The sequence below is a fragment of the Paramisgurnus dabryanus genome, chromosome 17, assembly GCF_030506205.2.
Source record: "Paramisgurnus dabryanus chromosome 17, PD_genome_1.1, whole genome shotgun sequence".
NCBI lineage: Eukaryota > Metazoa > Chordata > Actinopteri > Cypriniformes > Cobitidae > Paramisgurnus > Paramisgurnus dabryanus.
In genome coordinates this window covers 12,572,370-12,598,564 of record NC_133353.1, presented here as the reverse complement: position 1 = coordinate 12,598,564, position 26,195 = coordinate 12,572,370, and the positions used below count along the sequence as shown (strand labels likewise).

At 39.4% G+C, this 26,195-nt stretch overlaps 2 protein-coding genes across 12 annotated transcripts in view; both read right to left on the bottom strand.

The window, feature by feature from the left end:
* birc6 (baculoviral IAP repeat containing 6) overlaps positions 1-22,001 on the bottom strand; it is a 114,768-nt gene extending 92,767 nt beyond the window's left edge. For 7 of the 11 annotated variants that reach the window (XM_065297468.1, XM_065297475.1, XM_065297469.1 and 4 more), the window contains exons 1-17: positions 21,571-22,001; positions 17,301-17,482; positions 12,473-12,610; positions 10,398-10,591; positions 9,865-9,976; positions 8,704-8,786; positions 8,351-8,573; positions 8,049-8,218; positions 7,910-7,968; positions 6,214-7,710; positions 2,846-2,995; positions 2,193-2,421; positions 1,814-1,974; positions 1,567-1,698; positions 702-833; positions 457-623; positions 88-224 (exon numbers count right to left, since the gene is read on the bottom strand). In XM_065297468.1, the coding sequence (XP_065153540.1) occupies positions 88-224; positions 457-623; positions 702-833; positions 1,567-1,698; positions 1,814-1,974; positions 2,193-2,421; positions 2,846-2,995; positions 6,214-7,710; positions 7,910-7,968; positions 8,049-8,218; positions 8,351-8,573; positions 8,704-8,786; positions 9,865-9,976; positions 10,398-10,591; positions 12,473-12,610; positions 17,301-17,482; positions 21,571-21,769 (3,965 nt within the window). In that variant the 5' untranslated portion in view covers positions 21,770-22,001. The remainder of the gene's footprint in view (positions 1-87; positions 225-456; positions 624-701; positions 834-1,566; positions 1,699-1,813; positions 1,975-2,192; positions 2,422-2,845; positions 2,996-6,213; positions 7,711-7,909; positions 7,969-8,048; positions 8,219-8,350; positions 8,574-8,703; positions 8,787-9,864; positions 9,977-10,397; positions 10,592-12,472; positions 12,611-17,300; positions 17,483-21,570) is intronic. The other 4 variants (XM_065297472.1, XM_065297477.1, XM_065297478.1 and 1 more) reach the window with 2 other exon arrangements.
* A 1,504-nt stretch (positions 22,002-23,505) lies between these two features.
* On the bottom strand, positions 23,506-25,852 carry yipf4 (Yip1 domain family, member 4). The gene is made up of 6 exons (XM_065244991.2): positions 25,628-25,852; positions 25,255-25,408; positions 25,007-25,178; positions 24,712-24,789; positions 24,506-24,619; positions 23,506-24,410 (listed from the first exon to the last, which is right to left on the bottom strand). Exons 1-6 carry the CDS (start codon positions 25,683-25,685, stop codon positions 24,273-24,275), a joined length of 714 nt encoding a protein of 237 aa, XP_065101063.1. The 5' UTR covers positions 25,686-25,852; the 3' UTR covers positions 23,506-24,272.
* Positions 25,853-26,195: the final 343 nt, after the last annotated feature.

Sequence of the window (26,195 nt, the reverse complement as noted above, 5' to 3'; positions counted from 1 at the left end):
ATTGTAAGAAGACAAAAATAGCATGGTTACTTTATGCATTTTAAGCAAACCACACAGATATTGAGGGTATATAGTGATCTTTCTCACCGTTCTTTGGGTACAGACGTTTTCTTAAACCTCCTGATAGTGACAGACACTTCCTGGAGCAAGTCACAGCCGCGCAAATTATCAGGCTTCTTAGGGGCAGCCTGCGAAGGATCTGATTTAGATGTAGAAGCCTTTTCCTGAAGAAAGAATTATAAAAGTTCATCATTTAGGCTATACTAAAGAGAGCACAGACAAACCCTTTAAATGAAAGCCTGACACTGAGTATTACTTATTTAATAAAGCAATGCTGCTATAGAGCCAATAGGGGGCTGTATTGCAATACCAAGTGCATCTTATTTATATATCCTAACCAGAATTCTTTTGGAGAAGACTTGAGTTCTTGCTACAGTACAATGTGATTTCACATACCTTGGTGGACTGCGCCCTCTGCAGCAGAGATGAAAGCGAATGAGCTTTACTGCTATGGGGTTTGACTGAGGGAATCCGCACCACCGGCCTCAAGCTGTCATCCATACTCTTATCATTCACTGCTTTGATGTGAACCAGGAACGATCGATACTTGCCCCCCGCCATGCCTAGAGACAAAGACAGTATTTTGTAAGACTACTGCTAATGGTTGCTATAAATGTCTTTCAATGGCATCTCAGATGCACCTTTGAGAAGTTTGGGACTGGTAAGGCTCAGCATCCCTGCATGTCCAGACAGATCCAGTCCGCTGGACAGCCACACCGGCCCGCATAAGATATCATCCTTATGTTCCTGCAGAAAGGGGCAAAGCCTGGAGCCTGGGAGAGAAAGATAAATATCTTTAAAGAATGCAGTCAGATATAACCCGTGTATAAATGCTTTTTTAAGCAGAAGCTCATTTGCATTTAAAGGAATAGACACATAACCCAAAAACACTGAAAAAAGAAGATTAATTCAATTTACTTAATTTTTTAAGCTAAGTGGTCGCAATCAATTTATTTAAGCTACATTTAAACAAACAAACAAACAAAAAAAAATTAGAAAAACAAAACAACTTTTGCTTAAATGTAGCTTACATAAATTGATTGCAACTACTTACCTTAAAAAATTTAGTGAATTGAATTAATCATTTTTTTCAGTAATAGGGGCATTTTGGGCATGCTCTAATAAATTGTATTATAAAAAATTTAAGCTGAGATTTCACAGACATATTCTGGGCACACCTGAGACGTATATTACATCTGGTAAAAATGGGAATATTGGTGCCCTTCAAAATGTAGGATTAAATAAAAAAAAAATGCACTCTCTATATAAAAAAGTACAGGTCAGAAAAAACATAATGTAAGTATTGACCTATATATTATATTGCTGCCCATGCTCTTAACAAGAATACATTTCTAAAGAAAGAAAAAAAAAACATTTCATGGAAATGGTTGGAATTCGTTTTATGCCAATTATTCACTGTGATCAGACTCTCTTTCATACATTTGGCACAAATACATAAGAACACTTTAATATTAGTCAACAAGACCCTTTACAAAGTACTCTTACCTGGTGACTCCTCTATATCCATGAACTGGATGTCTTCTGAGAAGTCATGCAAGTGTGGCTGCCCATTCTTCTCTCCGTTTGAGTGGAGGACGTGAGACAAGGGGAAGACAATCTGCCTGTCCACTGCCGTCTCTGTTACACAAACATTTAAACAAAAATGTAGCAAAGCGATAAACAAATGCTGATAAAATCGAGTTGTTTGTCAAGATACAATGACTCGCTCTCGTTTGCCTTTGCCTGTACCCACCGTTGACTTTGCCCAGGCCTGGGGACTTGTTCTTCAGCAGTGTGACCTGGATCTGAGGGATGTTTGTAATACTGCTGTTCAGCACGAACTTGAAGTCCACATGTCCCACCATGCAGGCCTTGGGCAGGACCAGCTCGAAAACATGTTCATCCCAACTGGAGCTGAGAGACAGAGGGGTTAATTTAACTGTATCGTTTCAATACATAAACAGCAAAGGTGTCCGCCCAGGACTAAATGGTAATTATCTCCCAAGAAGTAGGAAAAGGACATTTCTATAGTCCCATGACACTCATGCTTTTTGTGCCTGCATGATACTGCATTACTCTAAGCATATACCTTGTACCAAAGTAGCTATGCAGCTGTAATGGTTCTCATGTACCTGTCGCTCTGTAGTTTCCATGTGCGTGTGTGTTGTGCTGCGTCGCCATGATGCTGCTGGTGGAGGTGTTGCGGGTGACGTCTTTGTTGCTGCTCCTGCTGTACCTCCACCCAGCAAGGGGGCACTGTGGCCGAGAAGCGTGGCGTCAGTGTCTCAAACCGTGTTAGTTCCACAAGTGATGAGAGAATCTCTACGGTCAATGGCTGGTCCACCAGGAGGTCAACTCCTACTAACAGATAGAAGGTTTAATGTACTGTGCATACTTACGTGAAAGAACAGAAATGAGACCCCATTATAGAGAGGGTGTGATTTTCTCAGAAAAACAAACACTTCATATCATCGATAACCAAGAGATATAAAGCACACAAAAGCTGCAATACGTAACATTTGCCTCTCTATTGCCATCCCCATTTAAAATAAAACATCAGGTTACTTTGCGTACTAGGTTACGGTTACTGGTCCTGGAGGGCCACTGTCCACTATTTAGCTCCAACCCTAATCCAGGACCTGGAATGCCCACCCCTTGCTTATGGTATAGTATGCATCTATATGTGGATTTCTTAGAGGTAGTTGGTGGGGCATTTTGCTTGATCCCCTGTGTTATAATGGATCAAAACACAACGTGTCCACGCGGCCATGTGCAAGTCACTCACCTGTAATACCTGGGCTCGAGGGATTAGATGTAGGTTTTGCTCCGTCCAGTAGTTGCTCTGTCCTATTAGACATGGGTCCGTCGACAAAAATGTCGGCATCATCAATATCATCACACACACCTCCAATTTGAAGGAAATGAAGCTCTCCACCTTTAAAAAGATAAAACACCCCCTCCACTTATGAGTTCAAGCTTATCACTTTAATAAAGAAACCAAAAGTGCTTCGGAAATGTAAAGTGTTTACACAGCATAAGTAAATATCTTTATGACATGCAGTTTTTAGCTTGTTCTGAGTGGTTGCCAATTCCACCCCTACTGCGTCTGATATTCTGGTCTATAAATATGGCTGAGGTCCCTTCTTCAAATGTAAATTAGGGCTGCTTGACTATGGCTAAAATGGTTATTTAACACAATTACTCGGTGACTTTGATAACATGCATTTATAGACTACAGTCCAATAGACTACAGGTGTCAAAGCAGTGGTGCTTTCAAAGTGCCCTACAAACACATCAGTCCAGCATCATGCAATTTATATTTTAATCGCACAATTATTGTTTTACCTCGCTTATCTTGTTTTTTTAATTGTTTAAATCAAAAAAATTATTGAAAATCAAAAACGATTAATTGCACAGCCCAAATGTAATTTTTTTTTTTTTTTGAACGTTTCTGGTTAAAGTCTAATAGCTTTAAAAAGTAAAATCATACCTCACCACAACAAGCCACATGGTTTACACTACTAACTAGCAAAGACATTGAGGCAGAGCAGAAAAAGAAACTAAAGTAAGGAATTTCCCTTTTGTTCCACTAATACATGCAAACACAAGGTGCATAAGTAAATGAACCGAACAGCTGGAATTGATAAACTACAACATTCAAGCTTAAGAATACAAAACACATTTAAGAAGACATTAATTATTTAAACCCAAACACAGCCTAACTTCCTTTTTGCAAGTAGCACTAGGAATATGGTGAATGATGCCTTCCTCACGGTCTACACAAAAGCCCTGTTTACATCTTGAATAAGGATGCGTTTTGGTCAGCTGGATCACAAATGGACAATGTAATTACAGGTATGAACGGGATGTGAAATTATTTTGAAGGGACACAAGGCAGCATTTTTATGTTAATAAATCATCTTCGTAAGTCGGTATATGGTTAAATGACTCATTACATGACGAATGAAGACTCTCTCGCCCGCCCCTACCGTCTGTAGGAAGAATACCCCACTTGCAAGTTCGCTGTATCCGACCCGGTGTCCTTCAGTCTCGTATAGTCTTAGATATAGAACGCATTTACTCCCAGACACTAGGGGGAGCTAGTAGAGAGATAATACTCAAGACTTGCCTTGTGTGCCTTTAAGTTGTCCACTTTAGACCACATTTAGATGTAGTCTAAAACGCATTCGACTGGATTGCGCTTGTGGTGCAGACCGTCATGTGGTCGAATGTGTTTGAACAGCCACAATAGACCGTCTACTGATCTAATGTGTGATGTACAAAGCACAATGTTTATAAACATCAGACTTATCTTTTAGCACAAACCCACATTGTTCAGCGCAATCTTTAGGGTATCGTTGATGAAACTAAAGCAGCTGCTCTCCGCCTTTTTCATTTTGTGTTGTACAACCTTATTCGTCAATTGCTCTAAAATATCTGAGAAACCCCTTACATATACATGTACAAAACCTTGTGCAGCAGTGGAACTCTCACGTAATATTAGTGTGCGTCAATTTAAACCCATCATTTATCATGCTCGTGTTTTAACGACATACAGACCATGCCCTCAAAGTACTCAGGACAGAAGCGTAGTGTTGTGAAGTAGTGTTGGGCAATTTGCCCCATTTCGAGATCTTCCTATTGTCAGCCTGTCAAATCGCCTATACATGATAGTATAAATGTGTTAATTTTTAACTAATTTATGACAAGTCACTTGATTGATGAACAAAAAAGAAGCAAGGACAACACTGTCATGACCGCAACCTTAAACTGATGCCATTAATCTGAGCGCGGAAAAGCCCAGGCGCTCAAAAATTTCCTGCGTGCCAGGGAGCGGGAACAAAACACTTGCTGGTTTTAACCCTCTGCGTGCGATTACAACCTCTATAGTAGGGCTGCACGATAAATCAGATGTGATTGTCATGCGCATCTCATCAGTAAAGCCGGTTCTTTGATTAGTAGTAAAGTAGTAAAGTAGTAAAAAGGCTTTTTTAACACAGAGCCGTAGTTCACTGACAACCGGGGCACTTTCGCATTAATTATCGCGGACGTATCGCTTGAGATATGTATGCGATATGGTCCAGCTTGTCAGTGAACTACGTCTTTGTGTAGTAAATGCGGCTCCATTTGAAAGCAGGTGATGGTGATTAACTACTAATCAAGGATCCGGCTTTACCGATGAGATGCGCAATCCTATCACATGCAATTTATTGTGCAGCCCTACTCTCTAGTACAAGGAAATCTCAGAGGTATTACAGGCTCATGTGCGAGAAAGAGTTCAAATCGTGCGCATTATTGAAGGAGTCCATGCCGCGCACATTCAGGTCCGAGCAAGAGTCCAAGACGTGCGCATTATGTCCAGGTGCGTGCGAGAAGGAATCCGCACACGTTACAAGCTATCTTGTGCAAAGTGAAACCCACAAACGCTCTCATGCGAGGAAAAGCATGCAATGCACATGTTAATGTGAAACTATGATGATAAAAATAATCATCGCCAACTATCGTCATAAAAAGCCTGCTGTTGGCGATTTGTCTGACGATCGTGGATACACAATACTATCATCTATCGGCAAACCCCTAGTCGAAAGTGTACAAAAGAGATGGAATAAAACACCAGGTGTAAACGAACATGCGTGTCTCTCATCCACTTGTGATCTGATCGAGCAAAACACATCTTAAATACCAGGTGTAAATGTGCTCACAGACTGAAATGGACATTTCTCCTATCTGTGATATAACAGGAGATTTAGATATTTATAGTTTTAACCAAACTTATTTTAGTCATTCAAACAGTAAATCAATCAACCTTTCTTAATTCAGCCTATCAAGAGCAATAGACAAACTCCCTGCCTTCCCAAGTTCCCAAGGTCACATCTCTGTGATGTCAGTGAGCAATGTGCATGTTGAGAGCGAGTGGGTGATCCCATTATCGTCAATGAGAATATTATTGGTTACCGTGGTGATGAGGTATATGTGGGTGGCAAGCTAAACTGAAGAAAACTGTGAACGCAAAGGCTTCAAAGGAACGCTGTAACAGTACAACAGTTAACGCACCCAGTGTGCGGTTAATACCCAAATAAAAATGTATTAGTATAATGAATTTGACTTTCGAGTTAGACCTGAATGGATCAGTAAGTGTAGCATCTTGCCCACCTTTTGTGCAGGCACACAGCCGGTCAGTGCCTGAGCAGTAGGTTACAGAGACAAAGGGGTCCACCTCTTCTGTGCCCTCCTTCTTGGGTGGCTCCACCTTGGCCAGCACCTCTAGGGTGGACAAGTCCAGAATCATGATGAAACCTGCCTGTGTGGTCACCACTAGGTGCCCAAGTCCAACTACCTCTCCTCTCTTTTCTTTTCCAACAGCTGATCCCATGCTTGGGCCAGCTGTTCCTATGGCTGCTGCCGTCCCTGAGCCATTTTTGAGCCCTGAGGGCGTCGACTCCTCGGACGTCTCTTCTCCGTCATCCTCTCTGCCGTCCAGCACATCTGGAGGCAGGAGGAGGAGTGATGTGACAGCATCCCGTGGGTCACGGATCTGCTGCACCTTCACTGGTTCCTCCTCCAAGGTCACAATGCGGGTGGAATAGTTCAACTTGTAGAGTGCAAGGTATCCACCACCACCACCGCTGCCCACTAGAGGCCTGGAAGTATGGGGTTGTTGCTGGTCATATGGGGGTAGGATAAGAGGGGTCTGTGGAGGTGAAGTGCCCGAGTGGGCGTCATGGCCATTGGCCAGTGTCTGTCTCTTGCGATTTCCGCATAGGGCCGAGTGCAGACGATTTAGGGTGTTTAACACCTCCACCTGATTGATTGCACTAAGAGACTCTACAGAGCATGGCTGAAGGCCGACTAACAAGTGCAAGCCATCGCTGCAAGGTGTAATGGAGTCCACATACAAGTTCTCATCCTCCAAGGCTTTGGGTAACCTCAAACATTGCACGAGAGAACCTGGCCTTGGAGCCAGTGAGCTCCACTTTTCACCATCCAATGGCCCAAGTCCAGCTGCTGCATCAGCAAACTGCTGAATGTATGTGATGGGAGGGTCCTGTAGCAGCAGCTGTTCATGTGTGTCGAATTCCATCTCAATTATCTGTGGGACGGTGAACCCTTCCTCGTGAAGCCCTTTGCTCATCAGGTTATTCATCTGGGTGAAAACTTTCCCTGAAGACTTCTCATCTGCTTCTTTAATGCTGTACAGGAGTAGTACAGGCATAGTCCTATGCACAGGTGCAGCTGGTGGTGGGTTAGGGGAGCCCAGGTCTGTGGGGGGATTACAGGATTCAATCTCCATGAGACCCTGGTCTGAAGAAAGCCCCTCAGGGGCAGCAGTCCTTACTGGGCTATCCATAGAGCGCCGAGACGGAGGGGGACCTAGTGGAGAACTAGCCGCTGACCGGTAGCTTAGCAGTCCTCCGGCCAGCAGGCAGGGGAAGGGAATGTTGTGGTGTTCGGCTGTCCTGTCCTTGCCCTTGTCGGTTTTAGGGGGACCAAGTGAATGTGTAGGATTGGCACCCAGCTCCTCTAGGTCTTTAACGGTGTCCTCCAATACACTGGCCACCACCTCCCATTGCAACTTCTCAGGCTGTTGAAGAACACTGAGGGCTGTAACTCCCAGACTCACCTCCATCGTCTCCTTCTGACCCAGTGGGCCTATATAAGAGAAAAGGATATGTTCATTGACAATGTCTGGCATAGGACCTTCCTTACAGTTTCATACATGTTGTTGTTCTATTGTTCTTGTTGGTTTAAACCCTTTTACATCTTAACTATCAATTTCCCAGTAGTGCCAAAATGAAATGATTATGCAACTCATATACTGACTGTATATCAACATGGAATGTGTATTTACCTGTGACGGACTCTGATCTGGATGGCTCTTCACTGTCTGAATCCTCTATCTGGTCATCACTGAAAACACAAACATAACAAATGTCCAATACACAGTCATCTTTAAGAAAACGCAAAGTATAGATATGTGGTTTCAGAACCTGTCCCCCTCTAGTTTGGGTAAGTCAGAGCAGCAAGTAGCCTCCTCTAGCCAGGAGAGAGTGGGTCTGCGTGACTCTGTGCCTGTAACACCCTGCTGTTCACTGCCGGACAGGATCAGCTGTCTCAGGATGGCTGGGTCATACGGGTTCACCTCAAACTTTAAATGCACCTGCACAGGTGAGATACAGCTTGATATAGTGTACAGACGTATAGGTTTACTGTGTGCCAATCTCCATGACCGTTAATGACTGTAGTCTGTTTTTTAGTCTCTAAATTGTTTTTTTTTTAAGGATAAACCTACCTTCATGAGCTTGGAAACATCCCAGATGCAAATCTTTCCCCTTTTGGTTGCTGTAGCAAGAAAATGAGGGCAGCTACCAAACCCGTAACACACGATTTTATCCGAACCATCTGCACTTGGAAATTGGGCGGGGCTGGTGGCCAAGGTGACAGACAGCGGTACATTTTGGGTGTGCTCTCCTTTCACAAATGGACAGTTGGGCGAATGGCGCTCATGCTCGGACCTAAAGGGGTGGAATTAAGGGATTAAGTGGGAAGTACTTATTTTTGCTTTTTATATTAATGTAAAACATGTAGTAACAGTTTTTTTCTGATGTGTGAATAGATAATATTTCATAGCAGAAATTGGCTCACCACGGCTCATCTGTAGGCTCCCAGCACACCAAACACACGCTGCAGGTAAAGCACATGGCCCGGTCATCACCTGTAGATGCAGGCTGGAAGAAAGGCGACAACAATCTGTTAGCATTATCGAGACATTTTCAAGCATCTAGTTACCACATCAGTGTAATAACAAACAGCCAAGAAAAAAGACTAGTCAACAAAAAAGGTTATGCCTAGTGTAAAGGCTCCAATAAAAATGTCAAAATCTAGCTAGAACAGACAAACAGCTGACTAACATAATATGACCGATAGAAGCACTTAAGTGTTACAAAATAACAGTGTGCCAGCAATATTTTCTTGACCACAGACAACTGTTTGCACTTCCACAAAAATTATGTTTTATGCCACAATTAACACATTTAGGCAGTTAGGGATCTATTAACACCAGAATCTCACCAGAAGTTAAAATACTTCTTTCAGACTTAAAAAATAAGGACAAATCTTAACAGAAAAACATCACACTTTCTCTTTAAACCAACAGAATTTCTCTTCGCATGCTTTCATCCACAACACAGAGGCCACTGTTCTCCCTTTGCTCTGTATGGTTGGCATGACAACAGGGAACATGGGTGAGAGGAGCAGTGTGGTCTCCTTGGTTACCCATGCAGCTCAACCCTTTCTGGCATGCATGGCAAGTTGGGTAGAGGCATTACTGAAGGTAACAAAGCATCATGGGGAAATCCCGGAATCACTTTAAAACTAAAACTGAAAATAAAATCTTTGATCTCACGCCAGCTAATTCAAAGGCTAATGATGTGAATGGCATTAAAGTTGTGCAATCCCTGTACAACCACAAGCTGCAGTCAGAATAGCAAAATAATCAAATTCCAAACCCCATTTGCCATTGGTACCACCCAAAGTTGTGTCATTGCTTATGTCAGTGCTTAATAAAACAGATTCCAATTTGCTACTAGTAATGAATTTTATACATCAGGAATTAGACCAACTTTTTTAGGTCAGACCTCAGGACCTCAAACTAATTTAACTTAATCATAGTGCATACATTCATACTTTCAATATCAATTAGTGGGCATAAGGAAAGAAACTGAAAATAAAACTGAGAAAAGCCAACTGAACCTAAGACGAAACAAATTAGATCTGAAAACCAATTGCTACTATGATGATACAAACCTGGTGATAAAAGCCCGCTTGAGCCATTGGATCAGGCTGAGCCCACCTGTAGCCAGAATGAGGCCAGGACGTGAATGTTTCTCTCCTGTTAGCTTCACTGTACATCAAAGATCTGTAAATATCACACACACACTTAGGCCAAACAAAATATCCTAGCAAAGAGACACATACGGCAAAATAAACTGAAACTAAATAAAATATTAAGCATTGTCTAAAACTAAACTAAACTAAGCATTACTATATACAAAAAAGAGAAAGTATCTAAGGTAACAACTTGTGTGGGATGGGTTCCTTACTAAGGTTTAAAGGCTTAGGTTAAAGTTTTTTAAATAAACAACTAACCTTTAATATAAGTAATACCACTAATAAAATACCAAAATACTATTAAATAATAAAGTTAATGTGTTTATTGCCAGTCTCCAAAGATAACATTATTAAAGCCATAACTTTAAAAGCGAAAGTAAAATTCTGAACTCTGTGGTGATACAAAAAAAAAAAACAGAAGCTATAGTGCCTCAATCTTTTCTAGTTACCTGTCTACGGAGCGCCCAGGTCCGACACCCAGTTCTGGCCTACCACTCGGGAAGAGGTAGGAGAGTCTGTCCATGACCGATGAGGCGACCGAGAGGGCTGCCACATTCTGATTTAACTTCTTTAGCTCGTTCACGATGGCACTCGTGACCACCTTCAAAACGTGATGAGGGAGATGGAAGGTCACTGTTGCCCACTGGAGAAATGAGAGCGTTAAAGTGACAAATATTAACAGATGTTTCAAATAAACTCTTATTTGACTAAAAATATTAACGACTCATCATAAACTCAAGGTATATCATAATTTTCGTCAAATCAAATGATTTCTAGAAGAAGGTACCAGCCCCTGACTAACAACAGCAAATTATGGTTCTGGGGAATTATGTAAACTTAAGGCTTTTTATTATACAGAAAAATACCCTTTTGATTTCTCACCCCAATTTACTGTTTCCAAAGAAAAAAACAAAGACAACCAAGCTCTTTGTCTTCATATTTCTACAGCATTCACAGTTATGATGAGACCAAACAGACAAGACAAGCAATATCTTGTAAAACTGCAAGGCTGTTTTTAATAGCACCTGCAAAGACTCTGAGCATTTCTAATTTCAACATGCATGTTTTAACAAGCTCCAACACAACCATCCTGACCTATCTGAATCTCTACTCTAATTAAAACCTACATAAACCTCTGATGTTGAACAAATGTCTGAATAACACATCATCACAACATTCTACATAGTCTGTGCTTTCTCTAACAGTCGGGAAAGATCCAGATGCCCGCATAGTGGTCTGTGAGAGGTCATCAGAGAGCTGAGAGAGAAATCCATCACTGGAGCTGACACCCATTGTTACAGGAGTGATCTATGGGTGTCTGCCAAATTAGAGAAAAAAAGGCCTAGATGAGTAAACAAGGGAAGGTTGCCCTTACCTTCATTTAAAAACATGGGACTGATTCCCTATGCTTGTAGCCTACTGCAAAGCTGCATGAACAGGACTGCAGTAATTCACTGATGGCATAGAGGACGCAGAGGAGAAACGTGGCGTAATTTTATTTTTTACCCTTCATAAGAGGTCTCATAATAAGAGTGGTGATCTAGGACTCAACATATCTCAAATCAGCATCTTTTAAAACACGTAACAAATAAAAAAGCTGTAGTCTTGTACATTATTTTCACAAACCAGTGATAAAGCGGTTTGGTGATAGTTGTCTCTGGTGTGTGTTTGTTTGTGTGTGTGTGTGTGTGTGTGTGTATATCTGATTCTATGATTGAAGAATAGAGTAATGAGAATCCAGAATCAGAGAGAGAAAAACAAAACAGGAATTTTGAGGTGTGAAAAAGTTAGTAAAGAAAGAAAAATCTCTCCCAACATTCTTACAGTATTACACAGAAATCTATGCATTAGAGATCTCAAGGTTTGTAAGTTTGTGCTTCTTGTAAGATTTGTGTTTCTTTTGATCTTCAACTTTGCATTATACGCAGTCTTTGATCACACTTCAATTGCTGCAGGGATACTGATCTGAGCTCTGCAGTACCACTGTTCAATACATCTTGTGTGTGTATCTGCATAGATCACAGTCACAGTCAGGATGTCGCTCATGAATAATCTATAAGGAGTAATGCTACATGACTCGACTATTCTTGCTTATTAAACAACAAACATGAATCAGATTGCGTTACATTAGCAAACATGTTGTAACACACACACAGACTCTGGAACTCAATTTTTTCTAACATGAACTCTCCAGACCTTATGTTATCCACAAAATTAAGAGTAAAGTAGTTTGAAAGAAGCTCTGCAGCTTTGAAACATGAAGCCAAATCCCAGCACAGCACAATGATGAACAGATGAGCAATGTTACAGAATGTGTGTGGGAAAGAGAGAACCAGGACCTGTGGTTAAGAACACTAAGAACTTACGACTTTGTTCACATGACACATAAATACAAGCCAATATTTAGAGCGGACCGTGTAAACAATCGCACAGAAAAACTCCAAAGCAATTAGAAAATATACTATATTGCAGTTTTTCATATTCAGTAAGAGTTATGCATTATGTAACTTCCTATCAAACTCACCTTTGCCACTTTATGATTGGCTGCAGTCTCATGTGAGGTATTCTCCAGGCCTTCCTTGAGCTGGGTGAGAAACAGATCGTAGCCCTCTGTGTTAGAGACGTCCACCTTTTCCAGACAGGCGTACAACATCTGCTGGGCCTGTGGGGAAATACATGAACACATGTCAGACTTATCGTCCAGTCAAACCTTAATTCCTGCGGCTATGGCAACATCCATCAGCTTTGTATCTTCTCATGTCTTTATCAAATGCTAGCGTTGAGGTGTTATATCATTACATTTCTTAAGCTTTTAAATGGAAGCTGATCTCAATTGATAGCACAATCAATAGCACAAGAGTGCTTATTGAAAATATTAGATCTTACACGATCACAAAAAGACCATTTATACATTTGGCAGATGGTTTTATAAAAAGCAACTTGCAGTGGATTACAATATACACTCAGCTAAAGGATTATTAGGAACACCATACTAATACTGTGTTTGACCCTATTTCACCTTCAGAACTGCCTTAATTCTATGTGGCATTGATTCAACAAGGTGCTAAAAAGCAATCTTTAGAAATCTTGGCCCATATTGATAGGATAGCATCTTGCAGTTGATGGAGATTTGTGAAATGCACATCCAGGGCACAAAGCTCCCGTTCCACCACATCCAAAAGATGCTCTATTGGGTTGAGATCTGGTGACTGTGGGTGCTATTTTAGTACAGTGAACTCATTGTCATGTTCAAGAAACCAATTTGAAATGATTCAAGCTTTGTGACATGGTGCATTATCCTGCTGGATGTAGCCATCAGAGGATGGGTACATGGTGGTCATAAAGGGATGGACATGGTCAGAAACAATGCTCAGGTAGGCCGTTGCATTTAAACGATGCCCAATTGGCACTAAGGGGCCTAAAGTGTGCCAAGAAAACAGTGGTAACAAGGCATGATGGATCCATGTTCTCATTCTGTTTACCCCAAATTCTGACTCTACCATCTGAATGTCTCAACAGAAATCGAGACTCCTCAAGACCAGGCAACATTTTTCCAGTCTTCAACTGTCCAATTTCGCTGAGCTCGTGCAAATTGTTGCCTCTTTTTCCTGTTTGTAGTGGAGATGAGTGGTACCCTGTGGGGTCTTCTGCTGTTGTAGCCCATCCGCCTCAAGGTTGTCTGTGTTGTGGCTTCACAAATGCTTTGCTGCATACCTCAGTTGTAACGAGTGGTTATTTCAGTCAAAGTTGCTTTTCTATCAGCTTGAATCAGTCGGCCCATTCTCCTCTGACCTCTAGCATCAACAAGGCATTTTCGCCCACAGGACTGCCACATACTGGATGTTTTTACCTTTTCACACCATTCTTTGTCAACCCTAGAAATGGTTGTGCGTGAAAATCCCAGTAACTGAGCAGATTGTGAAATACTCAAACTGGCCCGTCTGGCACCAACAACCATGCCAAGTTCAAAAATGCTTAAATCACCTTTCTTTCACATTCTAACATTCAGTTTGGAGTTCAGGAGATTGTCTTGAACAGGACCACACCCCTAAATACATTGAAGCAACTGCAATGTGATTGGTTGATTAGATAATTTCATTAATGAGAAATTTAACAGGTGTTCCTAAATAATCCTTTAGGAAAGTGTATATACCCATTTATATCAGTATGTGTGTTCCTTGGAATCGAACCTTTGACCTTTTGCAATGCTAACACAATGCTCTACCATTGAGCTTTACAGGAGCACTACAAACATTTTATACAATTTATGCACTTAAAATGTGCATATGCTTTCAACCAAAATGACTCCAGTGCATCAGAAGGCATACATTTTTAAGTATGTGTGTTCCCCTGGGATCAAACCTATACAAACTAGGGCTGTCACTTTTTATTCGATATTCGAATATGCATTCGAACATGACGTGAAATATCCGTATTCTAACTATAAATAAACCATCCGGTTTTTTAAATGCCACGTGTAGCGCATTTTTTACAGTAACACCTCGTAATAGGAAGGAGGCTGAGAGTGAGACCGACGACGGCAACTGTGCACAAGAGAGGGAATCAAATGGGACCAAAATGAACCTCATGTGCATGTCAAGATAGAATTATAGTTTGTATATAAAATGACATATTGTTTATAGTGTTGTTAAATATTATAGCAGAATAAAAAGCTTGTGTTAATACGTTCGCATTATGAAATTAGCATGTATGAAGATAATTTCATAATTTTTACAACGCAATGTAAACTTTATATTAAACAACAACAGCATTTGTCTTGTAAACGGATTTGAAATGATCATGTGCTGACTGTTGCGCGTCACATTGACGACAAGTGAGATCTGCTTAACTCAGCGGTAACTTGGTAAGTTTAATTTCATCTCAAGTATCAAAGGGTTTGTGCTCTCTATCATTGAAAACGGGCAAGCAAACAGCACGCGCAGGGTTAATGTACTTGTGAATGATGGCTAACAAACGCGTGGGATAGGCTTTGTATGTGTGCTTGTTGTCAATGACAGTTCTGGTCACAAACACGCTCAAGCGCGGGATACGTGTGCTTGTCAATGACGGGCATTAAATCCGCGGTTTTTGATGCGTCGGGGGGTGGGCTGCGCCTAGATATTCGAATATATTCGGATACATTGCATGATATTCAAAATCCGTTCGAATTTGATTTTTCTCAAAAGTGACAGCCCTAATACAAACACAATGCCATACCAATTGATCTACAGGAATTCAAAATTATGTAAAGCTTTTTTTAAATAACACTGAACGAACACATTGGCAGAAACTCATAAAAATGGCATGACTGCAATGTCGCTATTGACAGGAGTGGAAGTGATGCATCCCCTTTAGCAATGCAAAGGTTATGGGTTCAATCGCAGGAAACACATACTGATACAATGTAAAACTTGAATTCAAGTCGCTATGAATGTAAATGTGATGTAGTGCCCGTGTTAGATGAAAAACGTAAAGGCAATCATAACAAATCATGATCACCATTATGCAATAAAAAAAGCTGCTATTCAAAAAGATTTTCATCCAGAACTGTGGTAAAGATACATGTTTACATAGTTCACTGTACATAATCATGAATGGCCTTTCTAAACAAGGTGTGATATCACATGACTGAACCATGTCAGTTCAGGGCAGGAGAACTGTTAACTCATGTGACCAAACACATCTGTTGGAAGCTTGTTATGATTTCAATGGCCTCTATTGTCCTGAAACATCATCTCAAATGTGCGTGTAGTAGATTAATGCATTTTAGGAACAGATCACTGCATGTGTTATTGTGGTATGTTAATAGCTAGATAAAAATCTCAGACAAATCAAAAGCGCTCAGGTAGTGCTGACAAATGATTAATCAGGATTAATCGCATACATAATAAAAGTTTGTGTTTGCATAATATATGTGTTTGTCCTATGTGCAATTATGTATAAATATATAAACACACCCATACATGTATAAATTGAAGAATTTTTTTATTTATATATCCATTTTTTAATTTATATATAAAATATATAGACGATTTCATCGGACGCACATGCGCTGATGCGATACATGTCTGGATCCGAACTTTAGTTCCGGTTTCATTTTTTTTTTTAATGGTCTGACTAGTTGCTAAAAATGTATCTCTTGGTTTCCTAAGTAATCTACGTGTTGTTGTTTTTTGCTTGTTATATAAATAAACTACGTTTAAATAACTTTGTTGTTATTTATTCTTAGCGGAGTTTACCGGAAGTTACGGTACTTGTTTATGTTGTTACTGCAGAAACCGTCTATAAATATATAAATTAATATATTTTATATATAATATAAAATATATAAATTAATATTTTACATATAATATAAAATATATAAACTAATATATAATATATATATATGAAAGTATGTTTATTTATATATACATCATAATTACACACAGGACACACACATATATTATGTAAACAAACTTTTATTTTGTATGCCATTAATCGTGATTAATCGTTGGACAGACCTAAATGGAAGTAAAATAAAAATATTGATATACTAAACATATAAAGAAATGGAGGTCATGCTTTGACTCTCTACAGTCAAAATGTATCAATGAGAGTGTTCTTATATTTCACATGGTACCAACCACACCTTAAGGTTTGGGGCAGGTCACTGACAAGGCAAAATAATACAGTTACAAAACATTTGTATTACATTTTACAGCTCAAACTGTCTCAGGTTTGTCAGAGCATTAGTCTACAATAACCCTCAGACCGCCGGTCTTCATACACTAAAGTACAGTACCAGGGAGTGGTGTTAATTTTAAGGTTTGTTTTCAGAGTGTGTCCTAAGATACAATGGACCAGTCTGTCTGCATTGCACTCTTTGTCAGACTGGTTATGCGATCGTCACATCACCATGCTTGCTCAACCAACTAGTATTCGGTGTGGTTGTAATGTACACCACATAGTATGGTACAGGATGACAATAATTCTCATCATAAGGCTGTGTGCGAATCACGGGAATGCAGCAGTGCGATATATTATATCACAGAACACTGACCTCAGTACAAGGTCAAAATGTAACCTGTGATCACACATTGTTCGCAAACATTAAAAGTTGACAGAGGTTAAAGTAATACTGGTATAATGTGACTATCTAGAGGTGAAGACTCGTTTCAGAGTTGACTCTGATCTTGAAAGGCATGAAGATAAAAACCACATAATCAATTATGGACAGATAAAAGGTCAAGTGATTTACCGCAACTTATATATTTATCAAGGCAGAGCTCATTATTTAGGGTATAGGGTGTGATTTTATGCATCTATTTGATTTAGGTTTTGGATCTGGTTTATGCCTATGCTAAGTTTCTTACCTCAGTCACAGGCAGCTCCAGCTGCACCATGTCCTCTGGCTTGGACACAGGAGCCTGGAGAGCCGTGTCCAAAAGAAGGATCCCATTCAAGTCCTTCCTGCAGCCAACAGCATAATCGTCCACAAACAGCACCTTATCCACTGCTGGGAAGTACTGACACCTCACCCGGCCCCCGGGTTTAGCTGCTCCCCAAAAGAAAGAGAAAATATAAGTGCAAATTTTGCCTTTGAATCATTTCATATTTAGATATTTATCAAACCTATTAGTTATATAAACAGATTTACCGTGACCTCTAGTGATCGCAATGTTGCCATTTTATCTTTTATAAAAAGGGAATAGATTAACAATGTCTGGATTTGTCCCCTTTCTGTTTATCCTCACACTTTGATATATTTTCTCATGCACCTGTCGAAGACAGCTTGAATATGCATGCTCTCCTTTTTTTATTAAACAGACTGTATAAAATGAAATTTAGATAAGAAAATAAACCAATCAAAAACCCGTCACGTCTCTCACACCCGAAACAACTGCAAGTTGACTACATAAATATGTATGCAAATGCTGTGCTACACCTTCGTTTTAACAAATCAAAATAAGAAAAAGTGAAAAATGGCTCTGGCTTTGGCAAGCGATTCCATTATGTTCTGCTCCCCTTTATTCTGAATGTAAAACCAAGCACATCCTTTACCATGCATGACTGGTAGACAGTTATATGCAACATAAAACTGAAATTTTGTGTGCAGAAATGTCCAGATAAAATATTGATAACAGAATGTTCAAAATCTATTTACAAAATGCAAAGCAAGTTGTTGAGGGTTCACAAGTGTAAATTACCTGTTATCTTATAAAACCTGAATCTGCATTCACCGGCCATTGTTACTTGCCACTGGACATTGTTATTTTAAATCATGTTATTTTCTGTTGGTGCACTCAAAAAAATACATTAACATTTAAAGTGGTTGTTTCACAAAAAAAGGAAAACCTTCCAATGCATCAATCCAATCATCAAAATAAGTGTGCATGAATTGTTTTGTGGTTTTCTCTGTGCCAATATTTCCTGCCAAAATGAATTGCAACTTCAAACAGTAAATAAATAGCAAAAAACATATTTAAACATCCCACAAGTTTTAACCATACCTTCTAACCAACAATAAAGATCTGCATAGATTATATTACACACAAATATATTATATCCTTAAAATGTGTTTGCATGGTTTATGGTTCAAAAAACACATTATTTTCCACATATCCTACATTTTGTAGCTCCAGATTTCACTCTCTTGCTGAAACGCACAGATTTTGTACAAAACTCATAGATTTGAAAAGCGCTTTGTCCATGATTGGCCAGCTAATCTGTACATTGTGATTGGCTATTGGAACTCATGTCATTGTTTACTTTGGGGGTATGTACCTTTTGCATATCGTTACAATGTAGGGGTGTGCGGGGCAAAAACTAACACAGGGTTAGTTATAACACAAACGGTTTACATTGTTGCACAGGGTTGAGCGATTTCTTTTCTGGTTTTGGTCTTCCCCAAATTTATGGAAATGTATAATGTTTTTCCATTGAGTTATTGATGAAAGAATGTTTTGGTGGCATGTAAGTAAATTTAAAGGTTTCTGATGTGGGTTTGTAAGATAGCAAAACCAATGTTATGTCATCTTAATCAGTGTCTTGTTGACTAAAACATAGCATCCTTTTGAAATATGTCTGCAGCACTTGGCAACTTTTTTGGTAGGCTTGAAAATATTTTCACCCAGCCGGGTTAGTTGTAACGCTGTGTTACAAATAACCCCTCAGCACTAACAATATGAAAACAGCTAACATTAGCCTTATTCTTGCCATTGTTTTAAATAGGCTACAGACTAATGATTGCTGGCTGCCAACAAAATAAATGTGCCTGTCTTATCCAAAATTGTGTGAAAAAAATTATTGTTCATATCTTTATTATTAATTGAATATGGTCATGTCAAAGATTAAAATCATAATGAAATAAATGGCTAAAATCAGACTTTGATGCTTATCATCTCAGAATTTGATTTTGAGACTTTAGTGTAGTTTTTACAGACTCACATAAAAAAATTGTCATTAATGTGCTGCTTTTTCTCACATATTTATAATTGAACTATGGTTAGATGAGGGATGAATAATGTAAATACTTGTCTATTATAGGCAGATATATAACAATATCCAATTCAAGTATATAGACAAAATAGTATTTAAATATTTGCCTGCAAACTATCTTTTTAGCAAGTGTTACAACTAACCCCCTGCCTGTTACAATTAACCCCATCACTGGAGTAAGTTGTAACATTTGCAATTCTGTTATGTTTGGTGTAATTGTCCAGAATGTTAAGTATTAGAAACAAACTTCAAATGGTCATTTGCAGCAGAGATGTGTGGGTTGCTTGTGTAAAAATATAATTAATCAAACTCAAATATTTTTTAAATAATTGAGCCAAAACCAAAATGCGTTAGGTTGTGCCCAGCTCTCCCCTACTAATATATTTACACACCAAAGGAAATGAAAAATCGTGAATCTGACAATAGGTGCCCTTTAATCTTACATAAGCAAATGTTTATTGGGACCTTCAAAAGACTCCACAACAATTGTCATTTAGGGCTGAGACTATATTGTAACAGTTTATCAGGCTGTTAATTAAAATCATGATCAGGGGTTTTCAAACTTTATGATGCCAAAGACCCCCATGTATGATTAACCTTTTGTGAGGGCCCCCATCATAAATATAGAAAATTTATTTAGTTGATGAATAACACATTTATAATTAGCTACACTTAAGAGAAATGCTGTATGCACAAACATGATGAGATACATTTTCACTTGAAATGTATTTGTACTGCAACTTTGACAATAACTCTTCTTGTTAGCAGATTTGAAACAAAGCCTGCCTTACAAAGTTTGACAACCCTTGATCATGATCACAAATATATTCATTCATTTATTAGGTTGAATATGTTAATGTCTCTACGGCATAACCCATTTGCTTACTGAACAGCACTGCGTCAGGGACGTATCCATACGTCTAATTAAGCCTTTTAAACATGATAAAATATAAAATAAAACGCAATGTCACAATGTGCAGAACTCATCCTCTGGTCAACAAGTTTAACAACAAAACCTTGCACATACAATACAAGCATTCAATTAAATGAAATTTTAAATCACTGTGCTGTGTGTATTATTAAAGTCAGCTGTCATCTGTTGCGCTAAACATGAGCTAAACATGAGCTGTTATACTGTAGCAGGCTAGGCTAGGCTAACGGTAGGCTAACGTTAGCTTAATTAGCTAAACCTCTGTCAGCTGGACAAAAACAATCTATAAATTGTTAATAAATGAATCTTAAATCAATCCTCATATGCAATATTAATCACTGACACGTATTAAAATGTTGGTTGTTACTGATCCCAACTAAAACAAAAACACACATAAGCAGCCGCATATACACAGTGACTAGCTGATATTTGCTAATGTTTGGATTTAGCTTTAATGCCGCTTTACAATGAAGATCAAAACCGCTTTCAGTTTTTGTTTTCGTTTAGTTTTGGTTGCACGTGGACTGTAAAGACGAGGTATTAATAGTAACAAATTTATATTTGTAAGTAAAGCCGCAGTGTGAAATGTTTCAAGTAACGTTAATCAGGCAGCACCAGCAGGCCCTAAACAGTGGCATACGGATGCTCTGAGAGGGAGGTTTCATTTCAGCAACAACACTTCTTTGTAGTCACAGGATTGTTAGTGTTATTAAACATATTGTCAGCCTTAATCTATGGGTCTATGAAGGTTGGGGACCTCCCTGTCATACGTAACAATGAGATCGATCACAAAACACTGCTCCATTAAGAGGCCCAGTAATGAAGGATCAATCTGATACTGATCATTCTGATCTATCAAAGGACCACACACACCTCCATCACTGGACCTCAGGAATGAGTGTCAGTTCTCAAACACTCCTCATAAGGAGCCTAAATACTGAGGTGTCATTTTTTTTAAAACACTGCACCATGTGACTGTCTAGTAATTAAAGACATAACTTACTAAGAATCTGATAATTGTGATACTGTTCCCCAATTGGTTTCTCTCTCGTCCTTAATCGCTGGCACTAGGAGCAAATGATTTCCCACTCTCCTTATCTCTGAGGAAGGCCAGACTAGTACGAAATACCTATGTAACGTAATGTCTGATCCTGCTATCTGATAAAGTCTCGGCCGTTTTAAATCCCTCAGAAACAGTCCAGAGCAAAACTCACCGTGCAGAGCTGAGGCCTGTAAAATAGAGCCGGAGGTGCCGTCGATGACTTTGATGCTGCCCCGGCTGGTGACTGCCAGGATGGCGTTAAGGGCCGGGTGGTAAGACAGGCTCCGCAGGCCCTCCTCGTCGCAGCGAAGGCAGCCGTCCCTCAGCACGACCCAGTCCGGCGAACCTGGCGAGGCCGCCGCCGCCGCCATCTTCCTGCTATCTTCCCTTCCTGCCTACCCTCCTCCTTCAGTAGTTCCTCCGTGGATGCGACTCGACAAGAAACTGTTCAATCTTAATCCTCAAGTACCGCTGCGCTTCCACTGCGGGCTGTTAACCTCCTCCCGATACCGCAGGAGCAGCGATTCACCATCAGCGGAGCGGAAACCAGCGGCTCCTTCTGCTCACACATTCAGCGGGGAAACGGAACTGGCGTAGTTACTGTGTCATCGCCCGCCGAACCTCTAGGGGCGCTATTCCGCGATGGATGGATGGACAGATTGATTGATTTGAAAAATATGTATTTTTAATGTTTATTTTCTTAAGTTAAGTTTAAATCTTTTAGGTTTATTACCTTACCAATGAAACAGACTAATGTTTTATAGACCACAATGCACAACCTTAGCAAATGTGTAATAAAAAACTACACTTATATGATTGTTTAGTCTTGTAAATCTTTGATAAAATAATTCCCCAAATTTATTCTCTACAAAATACATGGTTATAAAAAACATTAACTGCTGCAGTGTTTTATATTTGGCTCTTTTAAAGGTATACACCAATGTTTCAATATTTTACTATGTTCTTACCTCAACTTAGATGAATTAATACATACATCTTTTTTCAATGCGTGCACTTAATCTTTGTACAGCGCGTTGTGAATGTGTTAGCATTTAGCTTAGCCCCATTCATTTGTTAGGATCCAAACGGATGAATTTAGAAGCCACCAAACACTTCCATCTTTTCCCTATTTAAAAACTGTTACATGAGTAATTAAACGAGTAAGTATGGTGGCACAAAATAAAATGGGGCGATTTTTTTAAGCGGTCAAAAATGATAACTATATTGTATGGCAGAAGAGCACTTAATTTGCAGCACTTCGACCTCATGCGCAGTAATATTGACGGAAGTTTGAGCGAGAGGGGAAGTAGTCAGGTGTGATAATGTTATTGCTCGCCGAGGTTGAAGTACTGCAAAATAAGTGCGCATTCAGACCGGCAAGAGCGTCAAAGTGGCCGTAAGTCATTCATTTTCAATGAGAGCTAGCGGGGAGATCTGGCGAGCAGCGACGTGTCATGTACGGCGGAAGCGTTGAGGAAAGTTGAAATCAGTTCAACTTTATGGTAATGAGCTATGACGCGGTTCGGCAGCAACCAATCGGAAGGTGGAAACATTCGGTGGCAACCAATCGGAAGACAGAAACCTCCACTTGAGAAGAGTTCAGAGAATGCATTCGAGCGTCCACTAAATGTTTTCTATAGCATCGTTGGCAGTGCAGCCAGAGCTTTATAGACGCTCTCGCCGGTGGCAGTGTGAATGCACAGTAACTGCTCTTCTGCCATAAAATATAGTTCTCATTTTTACCTGCATTATAAATCGCCACGTTTTGTGCCATGAGTAACTAAGTCTTCAAATAGGGAAAACATGGAAGTGTTTGGTTGCTTCTAAATTAATCCCTGTTTGGATCCTAAGGAATTAATGGGGCTAAGCTAAATGCTAACACATTCATGACACGCTGTACAAAGATTAAATGCACGCATTAAAAAAAGATAGGCATGTATTAATTTATCCAAGTAGAGGTAAGAACATAGTGAAATATTGAGAAACGGTGGTGTTTTCCTTTAAACTACTAGAAAAACACCTTTTGATTATTGTGATTTTTCCCTTTTACCATTTATCATACATCAGTATCATACTACAGTCAACATTAAACAGATTCATCACAGGGTTTGATTATAGTGTTGATAGCTTTTAATTTGATTTATGATGTATAATTCTTATAACATTTCCAGACTCCAGAATTATTTTAGCTAAAGTAACATATTTTTGCAACATACATATCACCAGGTAGAAAGTTGTTTTAACTTGCATGTTCTACAAATAAAAACTCCTTTCCTATTTGGCTACAGTACATTTACATTACTTAAATACAATACACCACAGCCATATAAAACAAGCAATTCAAGGCACCCATTCTTAGAAGACATTTTTAATGCAAGCTGTACTGCCTACATACAACTTTTCTGTTTGGAATTTCATAAATTACAATTAAAATTCTGTGAACCATAAAAAACTGGCACTGGGTCACCCTTTTACTGAAACCCCTATTTTCCTTAAGCTTACACCATTAGTTTTTTTCACATGAGTTATGTGCTGAGTTTCATAATTATTTAACAATATAAAATGTGAGAATCCCTTGCTTGCATCATATTTATTTTTCCGGTGGTGGCACAGTGAAAACAGGGATTCCACAATAAAAGATGCTGCTTTTAATTGTGTACAAAATTGATGGAAGCGGTTAAATACACTATAATGTCTGTACACCTAATCACCCCATATCATATAGGACTTTATACACAGTAAAAGAACATAAAAAGAAGTGAGGATAATGCTAACTCCACAGTCTTTATGAGAAATCACTGCTGTGCATCTCCTCACAGTCAGCGTCAAACAGTCAATGTCCAAGCAACGAGCCAATCAAAGCTTGTGGTGAAATCAGACTCCAGTATACAAGGACAGGAAATAGATGTACAAAAGGAAAATGGGATATATCAGGAGGGGTTTCTTTGTTTTGAATTCATCACCCACAAGTAAAGATGCAGCACTGTACGCAGCCCAAAACACCCCGAAAAGCTAGAAAAAAAACAAAACACAGAAACAAACCACATTATTTAGCATGTAATGCCATTTATTTTAATAAAGTATTATTTTATTTTTTATGCTCTTACCTTTATAAGTGTAGAGACAACTTCAAAACCCCCAATGACCAGAAAAAGTGGAGCTATAACAATGAGTGGGAGCAAGGAATATCCGATCACTCCAAGAACTTGACCGTAAGACACCTATTTAAAAACATAAGCATAAGTTGGTAAGAATGATCCCTTTGAGATTATTAAACTCATGTATTTTCTGACACAATGTAGGACATTTATACCTCTCCACCCAGCACTCTTGCGAGGAGAAAAATTGTCAGAGAACCGAATATCCAGATAGTAATAATCCAGGAAACAACCTGATTGGTCAGAAAAGAACATGACATAGATCTACATATATAATTAAATCACGCATTTATTACACTTTCTTTCCTCTCTAAATTAAGCCCTTTCTAAAGCTACTTTAGTATGCAATTCATTAACAAAATATCTAAATAAACCAAATGCTCTTTAAGACCGTACAAATAAAAAATCATGCACATTGTCATGATAAACAGACGTGTTTCATGTACCCACCCTGAACTGTCCGTAGATGGAGATCATAGAGAAGAGCAGTACAACAGCCAGTGGCCCCCAGAAGTCAGGGTTGTCCCTCACTACCTGTCTGTTGAATCCCAGTGAGGGCATGGGCATCAGCACACATCTGATTTTGTAGTAGATGTCCTTCAGATCAATATCCAACTCCTCCCTGCACAAACAGGCAAGTGTTTACAACTAAAACCACAAGAACCAGTGCCCTTAAATCCACGTGTCAGCAGCCTTACAGGAGCGGCTTAGTGTCCTCCGATTCATCTTCATCCACCTCAAGCAACCATCCATAACCCCTCTGCCTCAGGAAAGTGGTGGCATAGGCGTCCTTTGGAGCATCTGGGCCCATGTTAAGTGTGACATCCGGGGCATCAATGGTACCGCTGAGTTCTGGTGTAAAGGGTTTCCATTATATTGAGGTTTATTGACACTGCCCAACAAATGCCATTCTTCTAAACAACATGTAATGACTTAAAGAAGATCATATCCCTTACTAATGTAGGAACATATTATTATGTATAAATCATTAAAACAACATGCCTATAATAGAATTTTAACATCGATCAGATCAGAGGTGTTTGTATGCATTTGGGCCTGTAACTATCGTACCTTCAGCGTCCGTCGATGAAACGAAGGTAAAATCTCCGTTGGTGGGAGAGAACTGCATGATTGACAGCGATCAAAGCTCAGACTTCAATCAGAATCACACACACCACCGCCGATCCCAAAACTTCACACCATTGCCACGTTTAGCGATTCCTACCGATGTGTTTACGGATAGAACTGCTGGCTCAAAACAGTCATGGAGGAAGCAGGAAGTGTAGAAAAAACAGACGACACGTCAAATCCTGGAGCAGAACGGGGAGGCACGCGCTCCACCCAGTGACAGAAACTGGAACCGACAACACCCGTGTGGCATCACGGTTTTTGGCAGAGTTATAGCTTTTGTCATTTTGTATTTAATATTTTTACTAATAGATAAATAAATACATACATACTTTTTATTGTAATGGCCGGAAATAGAATAATTTAGTTTTTCTTAGCAACAGAGTGTAGATTAATTTGTTTAATAGACGCCGTTGTCTATCGTAATATCGTATTATTTGTTTATTAAATTGTTATTTTATGTAATTTGTTTATTAATATTTACTTGTTTTCATTATTATTCATTTCAAAA